Source organism: Sorex araneus, chromosome 1, assembly GCF_027595985.1.
Source record: "Sorex araneus isolate mSorAra2 chromosome 1, mSorAra2.pri, whole genome shotgun sequence".
Classification (NCBI taxonomy): Eukaryota; Metazoa; Chordata; class Mammalia; order Eulipotyphla; family Soricidae; genus Sorex; species Sorex araneus.
The window spans coordinates 416,365,564-416,390,304 of NC_073302.1; the positions used below are offsets into that span (position 1 = coordinate 416,365,564).

Sequence of the window (24,741 nt, forward strand, 5' to 3'; positions counted from 1 at the left end):
CCATTACAAATTCACCATAGCTACTACAGGTTGGGAAAAGATGAAGACTTACAGGATTCAAAGAAAAGTATAATAGCTTTTCATGAAAGCAAAACTAAATAGCTGCACTTGAGAAAATAAGATTGCCAGAAGCAAATCAAAAGCTAAAATATAAATACGAGAGATAGATTTGCAAGAACTTAAATGTGAAAAGATGATCAGGAGAGAAATAGTAGTTCCTTAGCTCCTATGACCTTGTCTGTTTCAGAAACATCCATTCTTTCCTAACTGTTGTGTGAAGCAGCATTCACAAAACTCCAGCAAATTCTCACTGAGACCAAGAATATCATTACTAAAATAATGAAAAAACTTTCCTGTATTTGGTAGGAGAATCAGTGAAGAACTGATGAAGCAAACATTAAGAAAACATTAAAAAAATCAATGACGCTTTTTCCATTATCATAATTACCATTCAATAAGATCTCTAAAGTCATGAAGGGTTTCCTTCTGTCTACAATTACCTGCAGTCAATTGGGAGAGAGTAGCAAATGAATGATTAAATATGGAAGACTGTCCAACAAATAATTTGTGCAGCTTCAATTTCTGTTGAGCTTGTGATATTTACAATTGATTACAGGTGCATGGGAAATGTTCCAGAAATTCACAGCATTAAAAGAAAAATAAACAAAGTGTGAATGATAGCCTCCAGTTCTAGGGAAATGCTTGCTTTCATTAACCTTGTCTTTGAGGCAGAGACATGGTGGGAGTTAAGATTAGGGGTTAGATGGAAATGACATTTATTCTAAGTCCATTTTTTCATTCTTAAAGTTCATTCATTCACTTCTTCAATTGCTCACCTCAGGGGATTTCGGGGAGATGGCAAGAGATAATGCATGTGAAATGCCTGACAATAAAAACACATCAATGTTAAGTCCCATTTTATTTCATGTCTTGCTCCAATTTTAGCCTGCAAGAAATTTTACCCTGCAAACCTGAAAATGTCTGTGAAATCTGAACTAAAGGGAACTGCCCTTTTTCTCAAATTCAGCTTACCAACTCCCAAGCTCACAAACATGTTGAGTGAGAAGTGAGAGTGAAGGAAGAAAGCTGTAGAGAGAAAAAGTTTTATTTAAAGGGGCTGAACCACTTCTCTCTCTTTTTTTAAGAGCATTGTGACCAGAGTTGGTTGCAAGAAAAGATTTATGCAAAATTTAAATTAATATCCAAAGTCAACAATTTAACTTAACAATGTTGACTCAAGATGTAGAGATAGAAAGGTGTCACTGACAATTATTATTTAGTCAACATTTTATCACACTATTCCTACACACTCAAAAAGTTAATATTATCTTTCTTTCTTTGGGGAATGCACCTGGCTGTGCTCAGGATGTACTCCTGGCTTGGTACTCCAGAGATCATGATGCAGTGCTTAAACCTAAGTCAGCCACATGCAGCACATTGTGGTTGGACTATTTCTCCCGCCTGTCAAAAGCCACTTTTTAAAATCACGAATACATAGTATATTATTAGAGTGTCCTCGAGAAATTTCTAACTTTCTAAGCCCTGTTTTGAGGAGAAGGGTCTTTTAAGAAATACTGTAGTCTAGACAGTAGCTGACAAGTTTCCAAGGCATTCTAATATCTGACCACTCAGGAACCACACAGTGACTACTGTGCATTCACAGAAGTGATCTGATGCCAATTCTTTCCAGCCTGTGTCTGAGCATCCAAATTAGCCATCTGATTTCATATCACCACCTATTTTCCCCTCTTCTCTTAGGCTTGCTGCAAGGATAAATTAATAGAGCAAATTAGCCCTCCTTTCCGTCTGGTCAAGTTCTGGAAACAAACCAAGAGTCCAAGAACAGATGACTGGATCAAGAAATTGTGCTTTATGTCCATGAAATCATGCAATTTGCCATTAGGCAGATGGCACTAGAGGGTTTAAAGCTAAGTGAAGTCAGTCAGAAGGAAAGGGACACATATTGATTTCTCTCATATGTGGAGTACAAGGAAACATAGTAAAGTAATAACAAATGGTCATAGACAATAGAATCTGAGAACTGACCTACAAAACTGAGTTTTCCAAGATGGTGGGGTGGATATCCGGGTCATTAGAGGAGGGGCACAGACACTTTAACAGGGGTAGACACTGTATGCATAAAACTATTCATGAACCACCCATATTGCAAATCAAGTGCCAAAAAAAAAATGGGGGGAAAACAAAAAAATAAAGTGAATTCTACTCTGAGGACTAAAAGAAAATTTTGAAACAGGAAGCAAGTGACCAAGATATGACCTACAGCTTTCAAAACTCCTCAAGGAGTTAGGATGGATAGTTTTTCATATGTCTACTGACCATCTGCATGTCTTATTTAGGGAAGAGTCTATCTCCTCTCCACAGCTTTTGGGTAGGGTCATTGGATTTTTTGTTGCTAAGCTTTGTGAATGCTTTACAGAATTATATCAGTCCTTTACAGCAGTATATTAGTCCTTTATCTGATGTGCTGTGTGTAATTATTTTTTCCCATTCAGTAGGGTCTCTCTTTATTTTAGCTTGAGTTTCTTTTGTTGTGCAGAAGTTTTTAATTTGATACAGCCCCATTTGTTTTTGGTTCTGCTACTGTTGTCTCTGTAAACAGTTCATTGAAAACACCTCTTAGTCAATTTCCCGGAAAGTTCTGCCAATGTTTTCTTCAATATATTTTATGGATTCTGTCCTATCTCAAGGTCTTAAATTCACTCTGAGTTTACTTTTGTGAAGGGTGTGAGGTATGGTCCTAATTTCATTTTTTTACTTGTGGTGATCCAGTCCTCCCAACACAACGGGTTGAAGACATGTTCTTTGCTCTACTTCATACACTTAGCTCCTTTGTCACAAATTAACCGTCCATAAACCTGGGAGTTGGCTCCAGTTGAATCTCAGTTCTGTTTCCTTTGTCTGCTAGGTCTACTTTTATTCCAGTATCAGGCAGCTCTGATTCTTACAGCTTTGTAGTTAGTTCAAAGATGAGAAATGCAATAATGCTACGCCTCAATGCCTCCTATCTTTCTTTTTTACTTAGGATTGCTTTAGTTCATCTAGGAGTTTTATGGACCCACCCAAATTTAGTAGTTTGTTCCAAGTCTTAATTTTTTTTAGTCATTGTGAAGTTACAAAGTTACTCACGACTGGGTTTCAGGCATACTGTGCTTCAACACTGACCCCTAAGCCAATGCTCATATCCCGACAACAATACTGCCCCACGCCCATTTGCCTCCCACCCACCAGTCTACTTCTATGAGAAGCACTCTGTGTGTGTGTGTGTGTGTGTGTGTGTGTGTGTGTGTGTGTGTGTTTTACAGAACTGTTCCTGATACAGTTTCATACATAACATTTCATATATAACCATCTTTCATATACGTATCTTCCTCCTGGTTGAATGCTTCCCTCCACCTTATGCATCCTTCCCCCAGACCTGTCCTATCCCCCAGAGCCCTCTACTGCCATGCTACCTATGGAATACCAGTTCCTATGTTCTTTGTTTATAGATTGTTTTGGGGTACTCATTATTCCATCATTATGTTTCTTTATATTAGAGAGATTTTTCTTTGTTGGTCTCTCTCCTTCTGGCTAACTTGACTCAGCATAATACTCTCCAGGTAACTCAATGTAGCAGCAAACTGCATGTCTTCATTTTTTTCTTATGGCCGAGTAGTATTTCACTGTGCACATACACTATAGTTCTAGTTTTTCTTTCTTTTTTTTTTTTAATCTAGTCATCTATTCCTGAACATGGGTTGTTCCCGGATTTTGTCTATTGAGGACAGTGTTGCAAGAAACACAGGGGTAAAAATGTGTTTTCTCCAATGTATTTTTGGGCCTTTGGGGTATATTGCAAGAAGGGGAATTGCTGGGTCAAATGGAGGCTCAATTCCTAGTTTTTTTAGGAATGTCCATTTTGTTTTCCAGAAAGGCTGGACCAGTTGACATTCCCAGCAGCAGTGAATGAGTCACCTTTCTGTCCATGCCTGCACTAATTGTTCTTGTTCTTTTTGATGTGTGCCTGTCTCTGTAGCATGATATGGTATTCCATTATTGCTTTGATTTGCATCTCCTTGATGACTAGTGATGAAGAGCATTTATTCATGTAAATTTTGGCCACTTACATATCTTCTTTGAGGAAGTGTCTGTCGATCTTTTCTCTCCCTTTTTTGATGGATTCTTGTAAAGCTCTACTGGTGCTTCATATTTTTGGTATGAACCCCATATCAGGTGAATTTTGGATAAATAATTTCTCCCATCTCATGGGCTTTCTTTGTATCCTGGTCATCACTTCCTTAGAGGTTCAGAAGCTTCTTGTTTAATGTAGTCCTGTTTGTTTATATTTGCTTCCATTTACACTGTGGTGTTTCATCCTTGAAGATGCCTTGGTTTCGATGTCATGGAGAGTTCTGCCTGCATTTTCCTCTATGAACCTTATGGATTCAGGTCTGATATTAAGGTCTTTAACCCATTTTTACTTGACTTTTCTGCATGACATTAGAAAGAGTTCTGAATTCTTTTTCTTTCTTCCTCCCTCCTTCCCTCCCTCCCTCCCTCCCTCCCTCCCTCCCTCCCTTCCTTCCTTTCCTTTTTCTTTCTTCCTTCCTTTCTTTCTCTCTTTCTCTCTCTTTCTTTTTCTTTTTACATATAGCTAACCAGCTTTTCCAGCATCACAGCATCACTTGTTGAAGAGGTTTTCCTCCTCTTCATAATTTTTGATCCTCTTATCAAGGATTGCATGATCATATATCTAAAGATCTGTCTCAGGATATTCAACTCTATTCCTCTAATCTGAAGGTCTACCGTTATTCCAATAACATGCCATTTTAATTACCAGTGTTTAGTAGGACATTTTAAAGTTGGGGAAAGTGAGGCCACCCATATTCTTTTTCCAAAGGATGGTTTAACTATTCAGGGGGTGGGTGGGAAGCTTATTGCTCCATGTGAATTTCAGGAATGTTTGATCTATTTCTTAGAAAAAAATTCCATGGGTGTTCCTATAGGGACTGCACTGAAAATGCTTTGGGGAATATTGCCATCATGATGATATTAACCCTTCCAATTCATGAGCAAGGAGTGTTTCCATTCTCTCATGTCTGCTTTTATTTTTTGAGGTACTGTTTATAGTTTTATCTACATCTTTCACCTCTTTAGATAATTTGATTTTGAGGTACTTAATTTTCTTTTTTTTTAAATAAAAATTTTATTTTATTAAATCACCGTGTGGAAGATTACAATGCTTTCAGGCTTAGGTCTCAGTTATACAATGCTGAAACAACCATCCCTTCACCAGTGCCCATATACCACCACCAAAAAAAAAAAAAACCCACACAGTACACCTCCCATCCCGCCCCCCCACCCCCTACCTTGTAACTGATAAGTTTCATTTTACATTCTGTTTACTTTGGTTACATTCAATATTTCAACACAAACCTCACTATTGTTGTTAGGAGTACCCCACTAGATTCAGACCTACTGTGAAGACAAATAAGGTTGCGCGGCCGCAGTAGCGGCCACGCGGTTTTGAATTTCTGTGAGGTACTTAATTTTCTAAGGCATAACTGTGGATAAGATCTTGAGATCTTTCAGAAATCTCTGTCTCTTCTCTTTCATTATTTGCACATAGGAAAGCCATGGACTTTTGCATATGAATTTTGCAGCCTGCCACTTTACTATATGAATCTGTTTTTTCTAGAAGCTTTTTGGTTGAGTCTTTAGGATTTTCTAAATATAGTATTATGTTATCAGCAAATAGTGACTGCTTGACTTCTTGCTTTCGTATCTGGATGCCCTTACCATATTTTTCTTTCCTAACTGCTATAATAATTACTTCCCGAAGTGCCAAAAGTCTTGTTCCTGATCTTACAGGAAGGTGCTCTATTATGAAAGGAATAATCTTTTAAATTTTCTTCTAATTCTTTACTTGCAAGTATGAATGCCATGAATTTACATGTATTAATTTTGTAAACTGATACCACACTGTATTGGCTTATGATTTCTAAGAATTTTTGGTGGAATATCTAAGGTCTTATGTACTATCATGACATTTACAAATAGTGGTTGTTTGATTTCTTCTTTTTCCAATTTAGATTACTTTGTTACCTTTTCTTGTCTGATTGGTATAGTGAAAACTTCCCAAAATGTTGATCACAGTGCATAATCCTTTTGATATATTGCTGGATCTGGTTCACTAGTATTTTGCTGAGAATCCTTACATTTGTATTCATCAGGGATATTTATCTATAGTTTTCTCTTTTAGTAGTTTTTCTGGTTTTGGTATTGGTGTAATACTACTAGAAACAACACTGAGATATCATCTCATGCCTATGAGATCAATACATATCAGAAAGTCTGGAAAGAGCTAGTGTTGTTGAGGTTACGGTCCCTCACTAACAGTACTGATAAGGCTATGGTACACTGAGAAAGAAATCTCACCCAGAGTTGGTGGGAATGTCATGTGGTTCAGTCTCAATGGAAAGCAACATGAAGATCTCTCAAAGAAACAGAAATAGAACTCCCATACAACCCAGTGATACCTCTCGCCATCTACCCAAAAGACTCAAAAACATTAATTCAAAAGGATACGTGTACATCTTTGTGAATCAGGACATTTGGTACAAGAGGCAAGATATGGAAACAACACAAATGTCCAACTATGGATCAAGAAGTTGTGGTGTACTGTGCAAATCTAAGAAAGACAAAATCTTGCAAGTTTTCCATGAGACAGATGGAACTAAGCAATATCATGCTGAGTGACATTAGTCAGAAAATGGATAGATACCGAATGATCTCTCTCATATGCTGGACTTAATGATACACAGCAAGGTAGCGACATAGGGCAAATGCAACACAACAGGAGAAATCATCCATTTGAGGAGAGTATGTAAGGAAAGGTACTAAAAGGGAATGACATTAAGGATCTTAGGGAAGGGAGGGAGGTACACTAGTGATGGGTGTGCTGTTGAAATCATGAGCACTTGAAACCATCATTAAAAATACTGGGACTGGAGCGATGCCACAGAAGGCAGGGCGTTTGCCCTGCACGAGGCCTATCCGGATTCGATTCCCAACATCCCGTATGGTCCCCTGAGCACCACCAGGGGTAATTCCTCAGTGCAGAGCCAGGAGTGACCCCTGTGCATCGCCAGGTGTGACCCAAAAAGAAAAAAAAAATGCTACAAATAACCAAATTTATAGGGCTAAAAAAAAAAAAACCTACAAAGATGCCAGAGAAACAATACAGTGGTATAGGGCACTTGTTGGCAAGTAGCTGACCCCAGCTCAATCATGGGCACCACTTATGGTCCTCAGAGCACTACCAGGAGTGATCCCCAAGCACAGACCAGGAGTAAGCTATGAACACAGCTAAGTATGGCCCTAAAACAAAAAATCAAAAACTCTTCGAGAAGGAGAAAGTTCAGCATAAAAAAAATTTTTTTTCTACCTGAGTTTCTACCAGAGAAATTTCCATTCAAAGGCATTTTTTAAAAAACATCTAATGGGTACAAAATTACAGGTTTCTGCTGTGCATACTATCTAGTTTAATCTTCACAAACAATCTATTATTCTGCCTTAAGGTCAGAGAGATATCTGACCTTAAAACATGCATGCTGTCCAATTACCTAAGGATGGGAAGACCCCCCCAAAAGCACAACAGCTGCAAAGTCCCAAGCACTTACATGGTCCCATCCCCCTAATTTGGTGAGCCTTAACCTGTTAATAAAAATGGATACACAGACTTGAACATGCAAACTACAGCTAATGGACTTCATAGGTAAGAACTTTCCACAGATTTTCTGACTGCTATATTTTATCAATTAAAACCTAATGTCCATAGGAGATGCAATTCTACTCTGTGCAGGACTTTTCTCCATGGAAGAATGTTATGAGTCGGGTCCAGGGTTTGTTGGAGAGACTGTCAGCCCCAGCACTTTATTTTTGTAAGGGGTAATTACATGAACATAAGCCCTGCAATGGTCCACTTAAAATAGAACAACATAGATGTATTAGAGCAGAACAAATTCAAATCCCTTTGAAATGTATTTTATATTCATGCCAGGTTACCTTCAGCACTGTGTGAAGCAATCTTGTATTTCACCCAGCCCTATGTGAAAAAGCTTAAAAAGAATTTGATTCTATAAAGATAAACGCTTAGTAATCTATAGAAAACTTAAAGATTTTAAAAATAAAATGTACTACAGTAACAATGTCTCTTAATGAGAGACGTTACTGGTGCCCGCTCGAACAAATCAATGAGCAATGGGATGACAGTGACAGTGATTCAATTAAAAAATTTTAACTTGGGGCCTGAGAGAGTCCAGTGGGAGGAGGCTTTCCTTGAACACAGATGACCTGGGTTTGATCCTTGGAACTCCATATATCACCTGCACTACACAGGAATTATCCCTGAGCACAGACCCAGGAGTAAGCCTTGAGCATGGTCAGTTGTGGCCCCAAAACAAAAAATGTAAACTAAACTGAGTTGAATTTGTTTGAAAAAAAAAGAACACTGGAGGTAGAATTCTGACTTTTAAAAACTTTCTACTAGAGAATTTACTTTCATCCTAAGTGTACAAATTGTTAACTAAAAATCAACACCAACTTCTCTCAGCATTGCTGGTCCTTTTCTCTTTTTGGGGGGGAGTGGGGGAGAGATTGGGTTGATAGGTGAGCTTTGGGGAAACATCCAGCACTGCTCAGAATATACTCCAATGTCAGCTGTGTACAAGGCAAATGCCTTGATCCCTGTCTATATCTCTGGATCCTCGCCTTGATATTTCGAAGTAAAACACTATTCACTGCTAATAGACAGAAATTTGAGGAAGCATATTTCCCATGCCTTCTTGAAGGGCAGTAATTACAGCTATCTTAGACAGTCACATTTTGCAGAAAACCCCAGATAAGATTCTGCTTTCACTGATTGTCCTACAAACCTTTGTCTACCCAGTAGCCTCAGTGATGTTTGCGATTTCTTCCCTTGAAAATAGTGACATATTTGAAATACTTGCATTGAATACTCAGTTAATTGGAGCTTGCAATACAAAAAATAATACAAAATTTTATTAGTCATCCCTAAGATTTTCATACCTAAGCATGAAATTTAGAGCGATCTTTTAAAAAAAATTCAAATCAAATTATAGGCACACTGTCACATCCTTTAGAGTAGGGCTAAAGGATGAAATCAAGCCTTACTAGCCCCTTCATCTCTCTCTACGTGTACAGGTCTCAATCTAGCTTTGTGCCTGCCCTTGGGCCCTTCTCTGTCTAGTTCTCTGACTTTATTCAGTTCCTATAAATTGCCCAGTTCCTATAATCTGCCCAGTTCCTTCCTTTTTGGAGGCTTTGTCTTTGCCTAAATAGTTCTTCCCACAGGATACTCCATACACCCCTTTTAGTTTCAGGAGGGAGTTTTCATTTCTGAGAAGCCTCTTTTTGACTTACTAAAAAAAATATAATCAGCTCTTTCCCAATCCATGGAGGGAAGAATGCTCTCTTTCTTCTACAACCAGAACTGTACATAGGTGGGTTGTTTGTTGTTTTCATGTCAATTTTTGCCACTGGACTCTAAGATCCAAGAGAAAGAAATCAAGTTATATGTTCACTGCCCTCCTAACATAACACTCCTCATCTCCTCCCACCCCACAACCCTGTTCAAGTACCAGAGCCTTTCATTTCTTTTTTCAGCTGTGCAATAATTATTAGTATTTGACACAAAATTGAGAGGGTAAAAGCTAAAACCTATTTTTTTCCTAGCAAAATAACCATACACAAAGGGAAGATTGTGAATGTACTGTGTTAGAAATGTATTTCCCCTTTTAATCAAAATGCAGAATTATCATACAAGTGGCAAAAATAAATTCTCATAAGAGCCTGAGACTTGAAGCTAAGCTACATGTGGTTAAATTGTTATCAAAATGCCTCAAAGGAACAACACACATTTTCAGATCACGAGGAACTAATTCTAAGAACTTGAACTGACAGTTCCTGGAATTATAATAAAGTGTACAAAAATATATTCTAGACTTCATGCCAGTTATAAATCCAAATTCATAATGTATTCAACATAGATCAAATGATATATATTAAATGGGAAAAACTTTTCTCTTTGCAGATATCCTGAAAAATTATTAACAATCAGCAACAATATGTTATATAAGTGACTACAATTATTATTAAATAAGCTGGAAACAGTAATGATAAATGCTTTTATTACATCATCACCTTAATTTATGATATGCTCAAAAGCATCATATTTCCTGGCATTCTCTGTTTCTTTTCTCCTTTTACTAATAAGTAAATGTTCATCAGGGAAAATAAGATTTCTCAGAGAAGTCAAAACCAGTTATTTTCTGTGTTTGTCTTACTGAACAAAATACAATATTTAAAAAATAATCTGCTATTTGAATTTTACAAAAACTGGCTTGCTTGCAGAAACAGCACATCTGGTCAGTTCTCTTCTTTCTTTCTCTATACGAGGAACAAAGGAATTATCTCAGCAAACAGGGAAGGAAACAATTAATGTTTTCATGAAATCGGCTTGACTCAGCAAATTAAATCATTTATTAATTAAACTGAACAGCATAAAAAGGTGTATTTCTGTTCAATCAACTGCAATCATAAGAGAATTTTGAAATACAAAAGGATTCATGATTCACTTGGCTGAAACTAAAAATGTTATTGTTTTGTCATTATTCAACAAAGAAGTCATGTGAGGAAAATGTTCAATACTGCGTCTATAGTATACCAAGCAGCTGCTTTCTGAACTAAGATAGAAGCACTATTTAATGCCTTTATTTTAAAAACAGACTGCCTTTGTTCTATGTAAAGACCCTAAGACTAAGTTATACAATTATAAATGTGCTTTAATTTGGAAAATAAAGCATACTGTCTAAGAAAATATAATGCAATTTTTTTAATCTTTTGTTTTTGGAGATCACACTCAGCGATGCCCAGAGGTTACTCCTGGCTCTGCACTCATGAACTACTCCTGGCAGTGCTCAGGGGACTATATGGGATGTCAGGGATCAAAATCAGGTCAGCCATGTACAAGGCAAACACCCTGTCCACTGGACTATCACTCCAGCCCCTATAATGCAATTTTAAGTAAACTGTGGCATGTGTTGAAAGAGTCATGAAACCAGTTAAGTCTGACATTTTCAGATTAATTTTTAGTGTTTAGATTATATGTCTCACAAATCATTATATCGTAAAGAAATGGATAGGTATCATTAATGTCATCTCATTTATTTAAGCAAATATGGTTTTTAAGTGGCAGTTCCTTGACCAGTATAGCTTGAGCACCAAGTTTTTCAAGCGTACGCAATTCGGGGCTCAGCCCACGTGGTGTCCATGTTACCTATCACAACTGGGGGATCTACTGGTAGCAGGAGAGTACAGATAAGCCAGGGGTGCTGCTGAGCACCCCAACAATGCACAAGATAACAGCCAATACTTTGTTTCAAATATCATTAGAGCTGAGACTGAGAAACTTGCTTTGAAGCAAAACCATTAAAGACAAGTTCTAAACTGTGCCTAAAAGATCAGGTTTTCAAAAAATTAAGATCATTCTAGGCATATTTGAACAAACTGAGTCATTGCCTAAGAGAAAAGTAAAATTTTAGAACAAATGAAACTATTTTCAACAATTCACTTAGACAGATAAAGAGAAGCTATAATTTTCTAAATGGGGACAATTGTGGCATACCAATAAATTCTACTTATACATGCCTCAAGCTTTTTACTTGTGCCTGGTACCTACAAGTACACAACAAATATTCACTAAAAGAAGGGGCAGGGGAAGAAGTTATCTTCTTGTGTCACATTCCAGGCCATTTTATACTTAACACTAAACAGATAATGGACTGCACTGGCCTAAGTGGCCTCCCATCCCCCCAAAGGACTAGAACGCTGCTCACCAGAGCCATTTCCCAACCTCCACAGTTCTCAAAAACGCATGCATGCATATATACTGCTTACGAGCTCATTGCCCTTCACGTTCCCTTGCCCCGTGGTCAGATTGAAGCAATGATCCCACTTCAATCAGGTGGATGAGACCAATTCCCAAAGGAGGAGCTTTAAACTAGAACACATCTCTGGCTGACAAATCACTTGGAATACGTTGCCTCGCCAGCAAAGACTATTCCCCTGCTAGAATAACAAGCAAGCCACAAACTTATTAAAGCACTCTATTGTGGGTCTCTCATTAGAACTTCTTCTATTAGACAATTCTTTAACGTGATACTCTCTAAGATATAAATGCATCCCATATGAAGAAAGGGTAAATGCAAATGTCAGTACAAATGAAAATTAAGACCAGATTGTAGGCACTCTACAGTGCTTTTAGGCTAGGAGGAAGAATTTATATGTCTACACTATACCATTAATTTTCATTTATCTATACAAAAACAAGGATAGAAGAAGCTAAATGTCCAAGGAATGTATGGTTTCAGTGATAAATTCATGTAAAAGATAAGTGGGTTAAATTTCATGAAATGTAGGCTAGTCATCATTTGGTTTCAAAATTTTATAATCGTGACATTTTCAGATTTTGCCCTTAGATTAAGACACAGATAACTGAGCTAGCAAAAGACTTCACACGCTAAACAACATTGAATAACTGATTTCTGGATAAGCTGCACATTCAAAATTTGAATATTCAATAAAATTTAATTCAACGGGCTCTATATCTCTCTTGGGTTTCAGAAAATGTAGCTATTTCTCCCTGAGCACAGTTTTTTTATTCAGTTCTAAAGTGTTTTTCTCTAGGTTTCATTTGACACCTATTTTTATTCAAAGCTGTATTTGTATTTGGTGTGAATAGGGAAAGACAGTGAGGAAAGAATTATTTCTTTAAATTCTTTTTCATTTATTTATTCTGTAGTAAAGACCTGTGATTTTAACATTATTAATAGTTGAGTTTGAGCATGTATTTTAACACCCATCTCACTACCAGTGTCAACTTTCGTACTTCTGAAATAGAGATCAATTAGACTGCTGAATTCAGTTTTTCCATCAATATTTTTTAAAATATAATTCTCCCCATAGAAAGTAAAAGAAACATTACATGTTACAATTCCACAACTTTTTTTTATTAAATAATACATCTACCTTAATCATATAAAACAGTTAAAGTATCATGATACATAATGTTATCACATCCTCTCTAATCATATTTATAGATTATTTGGGGGGGGGGGAACACTGCAATGTTCAAGGGTTACTCCTGGTTCTACACTTGGAAATCACTCCTGGACAGCTCAGGGGACTACACTGAATGACAGGGATTGAACTTGGGTCAGTTTGCTCCAGCCCCTATTTTTTTTTTAAAAAGAAAAATCATTACCATTAATTCAATGATATATGCAATGCATTATAAATTGAAAGAAAATAAAAATCAACAGGATAGCAAGATTTAAAACATAAAGTAGAAACTGGTTGTGGGGAGATGAGTGGAAGACGAGAACATCAGACTAGAAGAGACCTTGGGGCAAGTGGTGGAGGGATATAGCGAGGGGGGGGTAACTTTGTATATAGATACCATCAACTTTATAATTTTCCTTTGATACCATAAAGTTTAAACTATAGAAACCACTTAAATTCCAATAAAGAAAAACCTGCATAATCAAAAGAAGAGTCTGAAATATACATTTATTTAAGTTTTTTAATATTTTTATTAAAGACCTATGACTTACACAGTTATTGATGGTTGACACCCATCCCACCACCAGTGTTAACTTCCCTCCACCACTGTTCCCAGATACCCTCCACACCCCAACCCATTCCCGCCTGTCAACTTGACAGACACATTGCAAAGTTTCAGTGTCTGCAGCTAAGATCTCCTGTTTTCAGTCTTGCCGAGTCTGAGTTTTGGCTATATGGCAACACCATTCATACCACCCGTATAACTGAAGCCCTGATGCCTTTTCATCCACTATATGTTCATCCTTTATTTATATATTTCTTAAGCTTCTAAAATCCCAAAGGTTCCAAAAGCTTCAGAATAGAATCACTTTTAAATTCCAATAAATTAAAATCAGAGTATAAATAGCTGATTTTTAATTAGAGATTACATACATTAAAAATTGCATTAGAATAGTTGTTCAAATTTAACAGTCAAATATTACATTTTAAAACATTTCCTATATTCAGAAAGCTATTATTATATCTTAATTTTTCAACTACATTTCTCTTCGAATTAAATAGCAGCAAACTGATTACTAATCAATTAGATTCTGATTTTGACCTTTGGTGTAATACAAAATAGAAGTTTACATCCTCTCTCCTTCCCAATTGCTTTCTGGGACATCAGTTATTCACTACATGTTATTCTACTATAAAAGGAAAGGCAACCAAGTGATGCATCTGAAATGCTGTCAATATTTCACTAGCTTCACTAGAGCCCCTGAATGCCCCAGAGGAATAGTCAGTCAGTAAATCAGCCCACGGAGGCTCTGACAGCTACGACAGATATATGCAAGGTACATTATTACCCACTCTTAAAACACAATCATCTAAATAAATCTGTCAAAACTTTCAATTTTTGAAAAACAGTAAAACTGTTTATGAACCTCCAAATACATCGAGTTCACATGTGCTACCTTTGGAACCTAAAATAAATTACAATCTCTTTGGGCTTTTTTTTTTTTAAAAAAAAACCCAAAAAACCTATAAACAAAGACTAGTCTCAAGCTGTAAATTATCCACTGGGGTAATACTGTAGAAGGTGTTGTTTTGTTTTGTTTTGTTTTGTTTTGTTTTTAGGTATCAGGCAGAGCACTGAAAATTTATCAGGCATCTTTCACCATTTCTGAGGAATCACCTCATCTCCAGTCAAGCTCTTTGCTGTATCTGAGTCAACAATGTGATATGCAAGAATGAGCATTCCTTTGAGAGATCTGCCTTCATGGACAGACTATGAATAGGCAAGGAGAGCTAACAACTTTATGACAGTCCTTCATCTGGTCTTGCCTGAGCATTTAGATCTTGAAACATAAAATATATTGTTGCCAATGACTTTCCCTATGGTTTTAAAGCACAATTACAGCAATGTATTGGTTATTGCAAACCTAATCTACTTATCCATGCAATTATCCATAAATTCCATTGCCCAACAGTAAAAGAATAATGAAAAAATATAGGTTACGAAAAAGTGTTAAATCTGGTAGAATTCAAACCGTAGACTTAGGCAATCACTCGAAGCTCCTTATATGTCTCTATATTCCTGATTCTCTGGAAGAGTCCTACCAGAGAATCCCTTATCATTAGCAAGTCTTAACCTTACTCCTATGTCTGGAAGTACTACACTTAAGGTAAAAAGAAAGAGATGTGGTTGCTAAAGTGATACTTTAAAAACACAGGCTGCTAAGAGCCCACACATGGGTGAGTAGGAGGGATGGGCACTGCGCTAATGCTTTTCACAGGCTGCCTGAGCAGGGCAGGAAAACACCTCAGGTAGAGCTAGAGCCCCCATAAGCCATCTGATATTAAGAGACGGCACTGCTGCTCTCAGGAGCCGGTGTCCTTGTTCCCTGCATGCTCTGAAGGTCACACATGTTAATGAGATGCCTTAGTGCTTCTGCCAGAAAGTTCATTCAAGAAAATATGCATTGGCAAGTAATGCAAATGTTCCAAATGTGGACCAGAAGGAAAGACCCTCACAAATCGTGCACATGTCTGCATAGCAAAAATAAAAAGCAACACTTTCAACTCAATATTGGTTTCCAGTTGATGAAACCATACTCCCCTTTCCCCCCAAGGCAATTGTTTGCTGTCAACAGAGTGTGGGATAATCATTATCTCCACTTTATCAGTCACTAGTTTGGGAATATGCACTGACATCAGTCTCACTGGAACGTTTCACCCTTTCTCATATAACTGAATTGGCAGCCTGGGCCTTCTCTATTATGCCTGACAATTCATCAGTATTCCTTCCTCACCTCCTTGTAAGTTGCCTCCTTATAAGTTTCTTCCTCATACCATACAGATTTTCATGTTAAATTCCTTAAGACAAAATTTAAAATAATCCATTCAGTATTATGTTACATATTCTTAACAAGGACTAGAGCCATAGCACAGTGGGTAGGCATTTGCCTTGCATGCAGCCCACCCGGGTTCGATTCCTCATTCCCTCTCGGAGAGCCCAGCAAGCTACAGAGAGTATCCCGCCCACATGGCAGAGCCTGGCAAGCTGCCCGTGGAGCATTCGATATGCCAAAAACAGTAACAACAAGTCTCACAATGGAGACATTACTGGTGCCCACTCGAGCAAATTGATGAACAACAGGGCAAAGGTGCTACAGTGCTATTCTTAACAAGTTATTGTAAAAGTCCCAAAATTACTAAAACATCAAATGAAAAGTAAAACTACATGAAGGTGTTCAAAGTAAATATTTTATTTGTAACTCTTATGAGTCCCCGAAAGAAATCATTTCTCATGTATAAGGAATAAAACAGTGTATTATTACCAATATCTTATATGAACAAATCATTTAATTTTTCCTCACTGCCTCACATACAGGCAGGGTACCAATTCAGTCCACCGTGTCCTTACCCTCAGGGCCTCGATGACCAGGTCTCTGGCCTCCAGCTCTCCCTCCATCACGCTCAGGAGCATCCGAAGCTCTGGTTTGCTGAGAGTGTCCACATCAAATTCTTTTTTCTGCAACACAAAAAAGTTTAAAAAGCAATGAAAAAACACTCCTAGTACCAATCTGTATGTACATCCCTCAAGTTAGGCAATAGGTCACATGATCCCTGAGGCTCCCGAAATCTAAGAGGTCCAGAGACCCTGTTGAGCTGCAGCAAATGTCAGCCCTAATCTAGGAGAAGTGCATGTCTTCCGAGATGAATGCTTGTCTCTGACATCTTTCCTCTGAGGAGCTGCTTTCCTAATCTGTCGCACACCTGGATTCAGAACCTCTGGAAATTACCATTCTAAAATCCCTGGAGTTGGTATCAAAACAAATCCAGCTTATGCAGGGGAATAGTTGTGGGGGCGGCAAGAAAAAGAAGAATGTCTTCCTAGAAAGGTCCCACCATAAAGGCTCCTGGGAGGTTGCTCGAAATTCCAGAACCTCCAATAATAACAGGTCCTGTTTATAGAGCACCGCTGCAGAGGCCACCAGCTGGCAGCCTACAGTCAAATCTGGCCCACAGATGTTTTTCTTAGGCCATGAGGTGTTTTTTTTTTTTTTTTTTAATTTATCCAGCACTGAAAACTCGGAAGATGTCATTAAAAAAAAAAAAGTCAGATCACTAACCACTTCTTAAAATTCAGATGGGGGTTTGGAGAGATAGTAGGGCAGGTAAGGTGCTTGTCTTATACATGGCTGGGCTGAACTTTGATCCCCAGCACTACACATGGTCCTCCGAGTCTCGCCAGGAGTGATCCCTGAGCACAGAACCAGGAATAAAAACAAACAAAATAAATTTTAAAATAAAATTTTAAAATAAATTTTAATTGATATGGGGGATATAAAGGAATGAGGGTTGCCTTGCATGTGGTCAACCCTGGTTCAATCCTCAGCCCCATAGAGTTCTACAAGCATTGCTAAATTCAGGCCTGGAAGCCCCCAAGTACAACCAGGGTGCAGAGGGTCCAAGCAGCACTGAATCCTCAGGAGCTCATATTGAACCACTGATCTAGTTAGCCAGGAATCACTGGAAGGGCCCCTGAGCCTCCTGGGCACTACTTGGAGGACCCCAGCAAAATAAGGTAAAATTCAGATGATTAAATAACGCCAGATTCACATTCTCACACAGCAGGAATCTGCAGAACCAAGGAACACTGACACTTTAGGAAAACAAGTTCTATACATTCATTACTACCCCTAATACACAGACACACAGACACAGAAACACACAGACACACAGACACACACACAGAGGAATTTGTACTTTCAAGTGACCTGGCCCTTCATAAACTTTTAGTCATCAGCACTGATTGTGAGGTGAATCTAGAACGACCAGCTATGAGGGCATCACTTTCGTAGGCATGTCCTCATATTCTTGTCATTCTTAAAATTAAGGCTTAGGAGGATAATCCAATAATCAAACCCATATATTTTCATGTCCCCTCTCCTGTTCATAAGTGAGTGAACTCTCTACGATCAAGGAAGCCAAAACATACTAGTCAAAGGCCTAAAATTTGGATGTGTGATAACCCCTCCCTAGGAGCTATTCTTTTTTTTTTTCCTCTAAGTTATTTTTATTTTTTTTTAATTTTTTTTAATTTATTTTTTTATTGAATCACCATGTTGAAAGTTACAAAGCTTTAAGGCTTAAGTCTCAGTTACATAATGCTCAAACACCCATCCCCCCACCAGTGCTTGTATTTCACCACCAAGAACCACAGTAAACCTCCCACCCCACCCCGGCCCCCCACCCCATCTGTGTAGTTGGTAAGTTACACTTTACTTTCTCTTTACCTTCATTACATACAACAACAACAAAAAAAAAAAACCTCACTATTATTGTTTGGAGTTTCCCCCCCAGAGTCGGACCTGCTGGAAAGGAAGCATTTGATAATTTGTTTTCCACTGCTGCGATTGAGGAGATATGAGGTCATGTGGCCACAACTGATTAAAAAAATCATACATCACGATCAAGTAGGATTCATCCCGGGGATGCAAGGATAGTTTAACATTCGGAAATCAATCAATGTAATCCATCACATCAACAAAAATAAAAATAAAAACCATATAATCATTTCAATAGATGCAGAGAAAGCATTTGACAAGATCCAACACCCATTTATGATGAAAACTCACCAAAATAGGCTTAGAAGGAACTTTCCTCAAGATAGTCGAAGCCATCTACCACAAACCCATGGCAAGCATTATCCTTAATGGAGAAACACTAAAGGCCTTCCCTCTAAGAACAGGGACAAGACAAGGATGCCCACTCTCACCACTTCTGTTCAACATAGTACTGGAAGTACTTGCAATAGCAATTAGGCAAGAAAAAGACATTAAGGGTATACAGATAGGAAAGGAAGAAATCAAGCTCTCACTATTTGCAGATGACATGATTCTATACCTAGAGAATCCTAAAACCTCTACCAAGAAACTCCTGGAAACAATAGACTTGTACAGTAAAGTTGCAGGCTATAAAATCAATACTCAAAAATCCATGGCCTTCCTATACGCAAATAGCGAGTCAGAGGAAAGTGACATTAAAAAAAAAATCCCATTCACAATTGTGCCCCAGAAGATCAAGTACCTAGGAATTAGCCTAACTAAGGAAGTAAAGGATCTCTACAAGGAAAACTACAAAACACTACTCAATGAAATAAAAGAGGACGCGAGGAAATGGAAACACATTCCCTGCTCATGGATAGGAAGACCTAGGAGCTATTCTTTTGGCTGCGACTGAACCAACACAGAACCTTTTAAGAACCACTGTTCTAACTAGGCCCTGGGACTCTGACTGAAAAGAGCTGGAAAGTGTTGACTATAAAACCTTTAGGACCTGTTTCCTAATTATCAACCCAAAACACTGACTAGCCCCTGTAATGTTACTGCACCACTGTATGTTCACGTGACAGCTGATTATATAGATTCATTGCATGTTTCCCAACTCTGAATACTCACCATATCCTACACCCCCCAAAATATGTATTCTTCTGGAATGTTCCTTAATATGCACATATTTATAACACCGACCTTTGCTTTCTGAAGCCAGCTTTCAGCTTCCTGTATCATGTTGTCTATATATGGCCTGTAGATCAAATTCTTTTTCATTCAGCTGTTCCTGTGATTTTCAGGTGAGAGTAGGGAGCTAGACCATGTGGATACTTCAGGGGAGCAACCAAAGAAGGAGGCACTGGTATCTGGGAGCTGTGCATCATACATATATCCTCACCCTTTGCTTCTCCAGACCCAATCCTGATGAGAACACCCAAGCTCACAGTTTTAAATCCCACTGATGTGACACTGATATCTAATACTCTGAAACCAACCCTTGCCCTTTCTTCACAATAACTTTAACAGAAGCAGCAGAAAGAGGTTCAGTTAACATGTTCACAGTAGTGAATCCGCAGTCTGTGCAACCTTTGGAACACAATCTGCTGCTACTTTGGGTAGGAGAGACTCACTTGACAAGCACAGTCACCATCGAAGGGAGGGGACACACATTCATTCCCAAGGGACCTGGAACACCCAGCCTCAAAGCCAGTTTTTGGAACATTCTAGAATCATACTTCTCATTTGCACTGCATCCAAGTATGCTCAGAGCCAACACTAATCTGCAAGATAGAATCTTCTCTTTTTTCAGTTGAGAAAACCACAACTCAGTGAAGCCAGATAAATGTTCCCAGATCAAGCAATCAGGAAATGGCTGAAATTAACTAAGTACTGTGACTTGTCAGTGGCTTATCAGCACAGTGCTAACATTCTACAGAAGAAAATAGTGTCAGTTTATCAATCCTCTGAGAAGAACTAGCTTAGCATCTACCATACCCGGCCCTGTCACTAATGTTATGGTGCCACCAGAGTAAACAAAGCAAACCCTATACATGACTCCAGGGGTTTTCAAACAGGTATAACCAGAACTGGTCACTTCTCAATTTCAAAGGAATGTTCTGAAAGGAGATAAAAGTTTAAAGGAGAAAAATACCTAAGTAAGATGGTTCTCTAAAGACTGAAGGAATCTTCCCATTAAAAATTGTTTCTTGGAGGACCCATTCCGGTTGAAAGATGCATGCCAAAAGTAGACTATAGACCGAACATGACGGCCACTCAATACCTCTATTGTAAACTACAACACCCAAAAGGAGAGAGAATAAAAGGGAATGCCCTGTGCAGAGGAAGGGTGGGGTGGGGGAGGATGGGGTGCAGGTGGTAGGAGGGATACTGGGAACATTGGTGGAGAATGGGCACTGGTGGAGGGATGGGCAAATGATCACTGAATGACTGAAATGCAAACATGCAGGTTCATAAGTTTACAACTGTACCTCACAGTGATTCACTAATAAAATTTTTTTTTTAAAAAATTGTTTCTTTGCACACGCAAGAAGTAGCATAGAGGGGCTGGAGCAATAGCACAGTGGGTAGGGTGTTTGCCTTGCACACCACCAACCTGGGTTCGATTCCCAGCATCCAATATGGTCCCCTGAACACCGCCAGGTATAACTTCTGAGTGCAGAGCCAGGAGTAACCCCTGTGCACCACCAGGCGTGATCGAAAAAAAAAAAAAAAAGGCAAAGTAGATACATACACAGAATGATAGGGCCCAAGAATAACAGAAGAGAAACTTACACAGTGAACCTAGGAATTATCTCTTAATGTTACTCCTGGTCAGTACCTCATGATGGAGCCTACAGCCAGAAGAATCAAGCCTGTGCACAAAGGGTTGGAATTTTCAGTTCCATCCCCTAAAGCTCTTCAGAGGTGACAGTGCCTAGGAATTGAGTCTTTCTCCGTGGACCAATGGTTGACACAACCATTCCTAAACAATGAAGCGTCCTTGTTTCTCCAAAAGGATAGGGCTTGGTAAGCTCTCAGACTGGCAAACACTTGGGGGGGGTACCTCTGTATGATCTAATCTCATGCCATCTCTGGGTAAACAGTGTCAGAACTGAACTGCAGGATACCCACAACTAGTATCCAAAGAAATGCCTACTGTGTTGTAGGGAATCTCCGTTCCCATATTATAAATCAGGGTGAGGTACCCAAAAGGAAAGCATACAAGAAGTCTAAAAATGAAGGCCAGTTTATTGTTTTAAAGGGTAGCTTAGACATTCCCTGTAAACAGAAAAACCAAATGTGAAGTTAACCCTGAAAGCAGGTGTCTGAACTACTTGGATCCATTTACATATGATTTCTGCTTTCTGTCTACAAGTGCCACAGAAATTCAAACAATCAAAGATGCAGGTGTCAGCTGAACTTACAGATATGATGCCTCAACTATGGAAAGTCCATTTTAAAACATATCTAGAGTTTTTACCGTGTAGCTTTGGGGGCCCCTAAACCTGAGTTGTTCGCAGAGCAACTACATTCAAATTCTGGGCTCAGATTCTGCTGTAGCTACATCACTATATCATACTAAGTCTTAGGATACAACTGTTCTCAAATTCAAATATGCACAGCTATCCCCTGGAAACCATGTTGAGCTAGACTGCTAAACAGCTGGAGTTTCAAACCTATGTCTGAAGTGGGGTCATGATTTCACCTTTCTAGTGACTGCTGCTGATGGCTGGTGGTTCAAGGATTACACATGGAAAAGAATGTCAGTCACTTTTTGGAGTCTCTGCCCTCTCTCTTCTACATAGCTGAAATTCTAACACATGTACCGGAATGTTCTTATGAAGACTAAATGAGAACAAATATAAAAGTACTAAATAAAGGTATGGGATTACTATTATTGAAACTCAGAGTACTTTATGTTGTTTTATTTTAATTTAAAAAAAAATTAAAACAACTCCGGATGCTTTATTTAGGGAGGAGTGGAATTCTGGCTCTAAGCCTATTTATTTCTTTGAAAAGCCACCAGACCAAGTCCAATAAATTCAGTTTATTGACTATGATGAAAGACTCTTCTATCCTGGTTTTTCCCACTGAGATGTAAGAGGAGGCTGCAGTTACACTCTGTGTTCGAGGGTAATGTTTTATTAATGCTGTTGCTGGTTGCTCTAAAGATTTTAATTAATTGTATATTTTATTGCCCTTGTTTCCCGAAGCTTCGTAAGCAGAGCACTCCATTTTGAAAACTAATAAATTATGAAAGACATTGCCAAGATTCTAACTCACATTAGAGACAAGAGATCTTGCCCTAGTTCAATCACCATCAACATCACAATATGTGACCTGCAACCAACACTTTTGTTTTTTAATAGATTACTCTCAAAAAAGGAGAGACTCATTAAAAAAAAAACTGCTACAAAAGTCTTTGCTAAACCACAAATTACACAGAATGTCTTAACAAACCACAATCTAGAAATGTGTGTATTAAATTCAGTATAGTGTGTCTGTCTGTCTGCCCTTCTCTTCCATACATCTAAACGAGAGCTTGCTCACATTTCGGTATTTTTAAGGGGAAAAATGAAACCCCAAATAAAAATCCAAATTAAAAACTCCCACTGTTTGTTCTGAGGTGACATTTACATAACTTGGCTTACAGATAGTACAAAAGTACTTAGATACAGAAAAACTAGGTGTTGGTGCTAGAGATAGTATAGCTGGTAGGGTGCTTGCCTACATGTGGGTGCCCTGGGCTCAATTCCAGCAACCCACATGGGCCCCAGACTACCATCAGGAGTGATCCTTAGGCACAGAGCTAGGAATAAGCCCTCAGCACTGCTGGGTGTGGCCCCCAAAACAAAAAAAAGAAGAATAAGAAAGGAAATAAAGAGTAATCGCTAAAGTTCTTTTATCTTCTTTAAGAACAAACACTTTGGTGTTGGATTTGGGGCCACACCCAGTGGTGCTCAGGGGCTCCTCCTGGCTCAGCACTCAGGAATCTCTCCTGGCAGTGAACAGGGCAGCATAAAAGGGATCCAACCCAGGTTGGTGCTGTGCAAGGCTAACGCCCTAGTCACTGTACTATCGCTTCAGCCCCTAAGAGGAAAATATTTTAAACCACTTTATTTAGGCATAACAGGCGTACGAAAATGTATATACATGTTCAATGAATTCAATTTGATTAAAGTCTGAAGATAGGGGTATGCCCTTAAAAATGGTTCCACAACCTATGTAACAAATACACACCTACAAAACGTTACTCCTCTTTTTTTTAATTATTATTCTTGGCAATGAATCTTAAAATACTTTAAGGCTTGATATCTAATTTTCAGAAGATGACCGAAGACAGGAGAGATCCAAAAATAAAATCACCCACAAAAAAAAATACTTGGGGGGTGGAGGCTGGAGAGATAGTATAGTGGGCAGGGTACTTGCCTGCAGATGGCTAGCCTGGATTTAATCACACCCCCCCCTCCAGGAGTGATCTCAAATGCAGAGCCAGGAGTAAGTCCTGAGCACTAGTTCCTGTGTCCCCACCCCCTCCAAAACAAATAGGATAATCATCTAGGCATCCAGGACACCCTGTCCCTAAAACCACAGCAAACATGGTCCCAGATTAACCCTTATTACTCTATTTGTTTTGCCTCAATAACAAAGAAAAATTCAGCTTTCATTTCTCAGTGATGGCAATATACTAAAAATATCCTAATCTACTTCAACTCCAAATACCTTACTGCTTGTCATATTTGATGTCTGCCAGGAAAAGTACTCCAGGAAAAGCAATTCTTAACATTTCACTTTTAAAATCTGGCAGAGGCATCATAAACTAAGCCAGAGGCTGCTCTTCCAAATAAGAGTGCACCTTCTTTGGGACATATATACATATAAAAGAGGAGACACCTCCTCTCCCTGACTCTTGACTGCTCGGTGCAGCAGTTTTCAAAGGTTCTGAATTACTCTGGGTGGCATGAAGAGGTTGCAGTCTTGGATTTTCTCCTGGACTTTTTCATAAATTGAGAGAGAGGAAGGGAGAAGACAAAATGAAACTTGGCGAAATTAACTCACTTTAAAATACCAGAACTGAATATAGGCAAATACCAAATTTCTTCGACCTATGGAAAATATCTAAAATAGTAGATCTATGTAGGAAAATAAATGGATGTAGACCCAGCTATAAAGACCCCAAATGTAGTTACCTGTATCTTTTAAGAATCCACAGAGAGCTGGGGAAATGCCTCAGTGGGGCAAAACACACACTTCGTTGGTGACAGCCCTGGGTTTG

At 38.5% G+C, this 24,741-nt stretch overlaps 1 protein-coding gene across 2 annotated transcripts in view; it reads right to left on the reverse strand.

Moving 5' to 3' along the window:
• CTTNBP2 (cortactin binding protein 2) overlaps positions 1-24,741 on the reverse strand; it is a 156,667-nt gene that overhangs the window by 124,371 nt on the left and 7,555 nt on the right. For both annotated transcript variants that reach the window (XM_055123699.1, XM_055123698.1), the window contains exon 2: positions 16,553-16,660. In XM_055123699.1, coding sequence (XP_054979674.1) covers positions 16,553-16,660 — 108 coding nt within the window. The remainder of the gene's footprint in view (positions 1-16,552; positions 16,661-24,741) is intronic.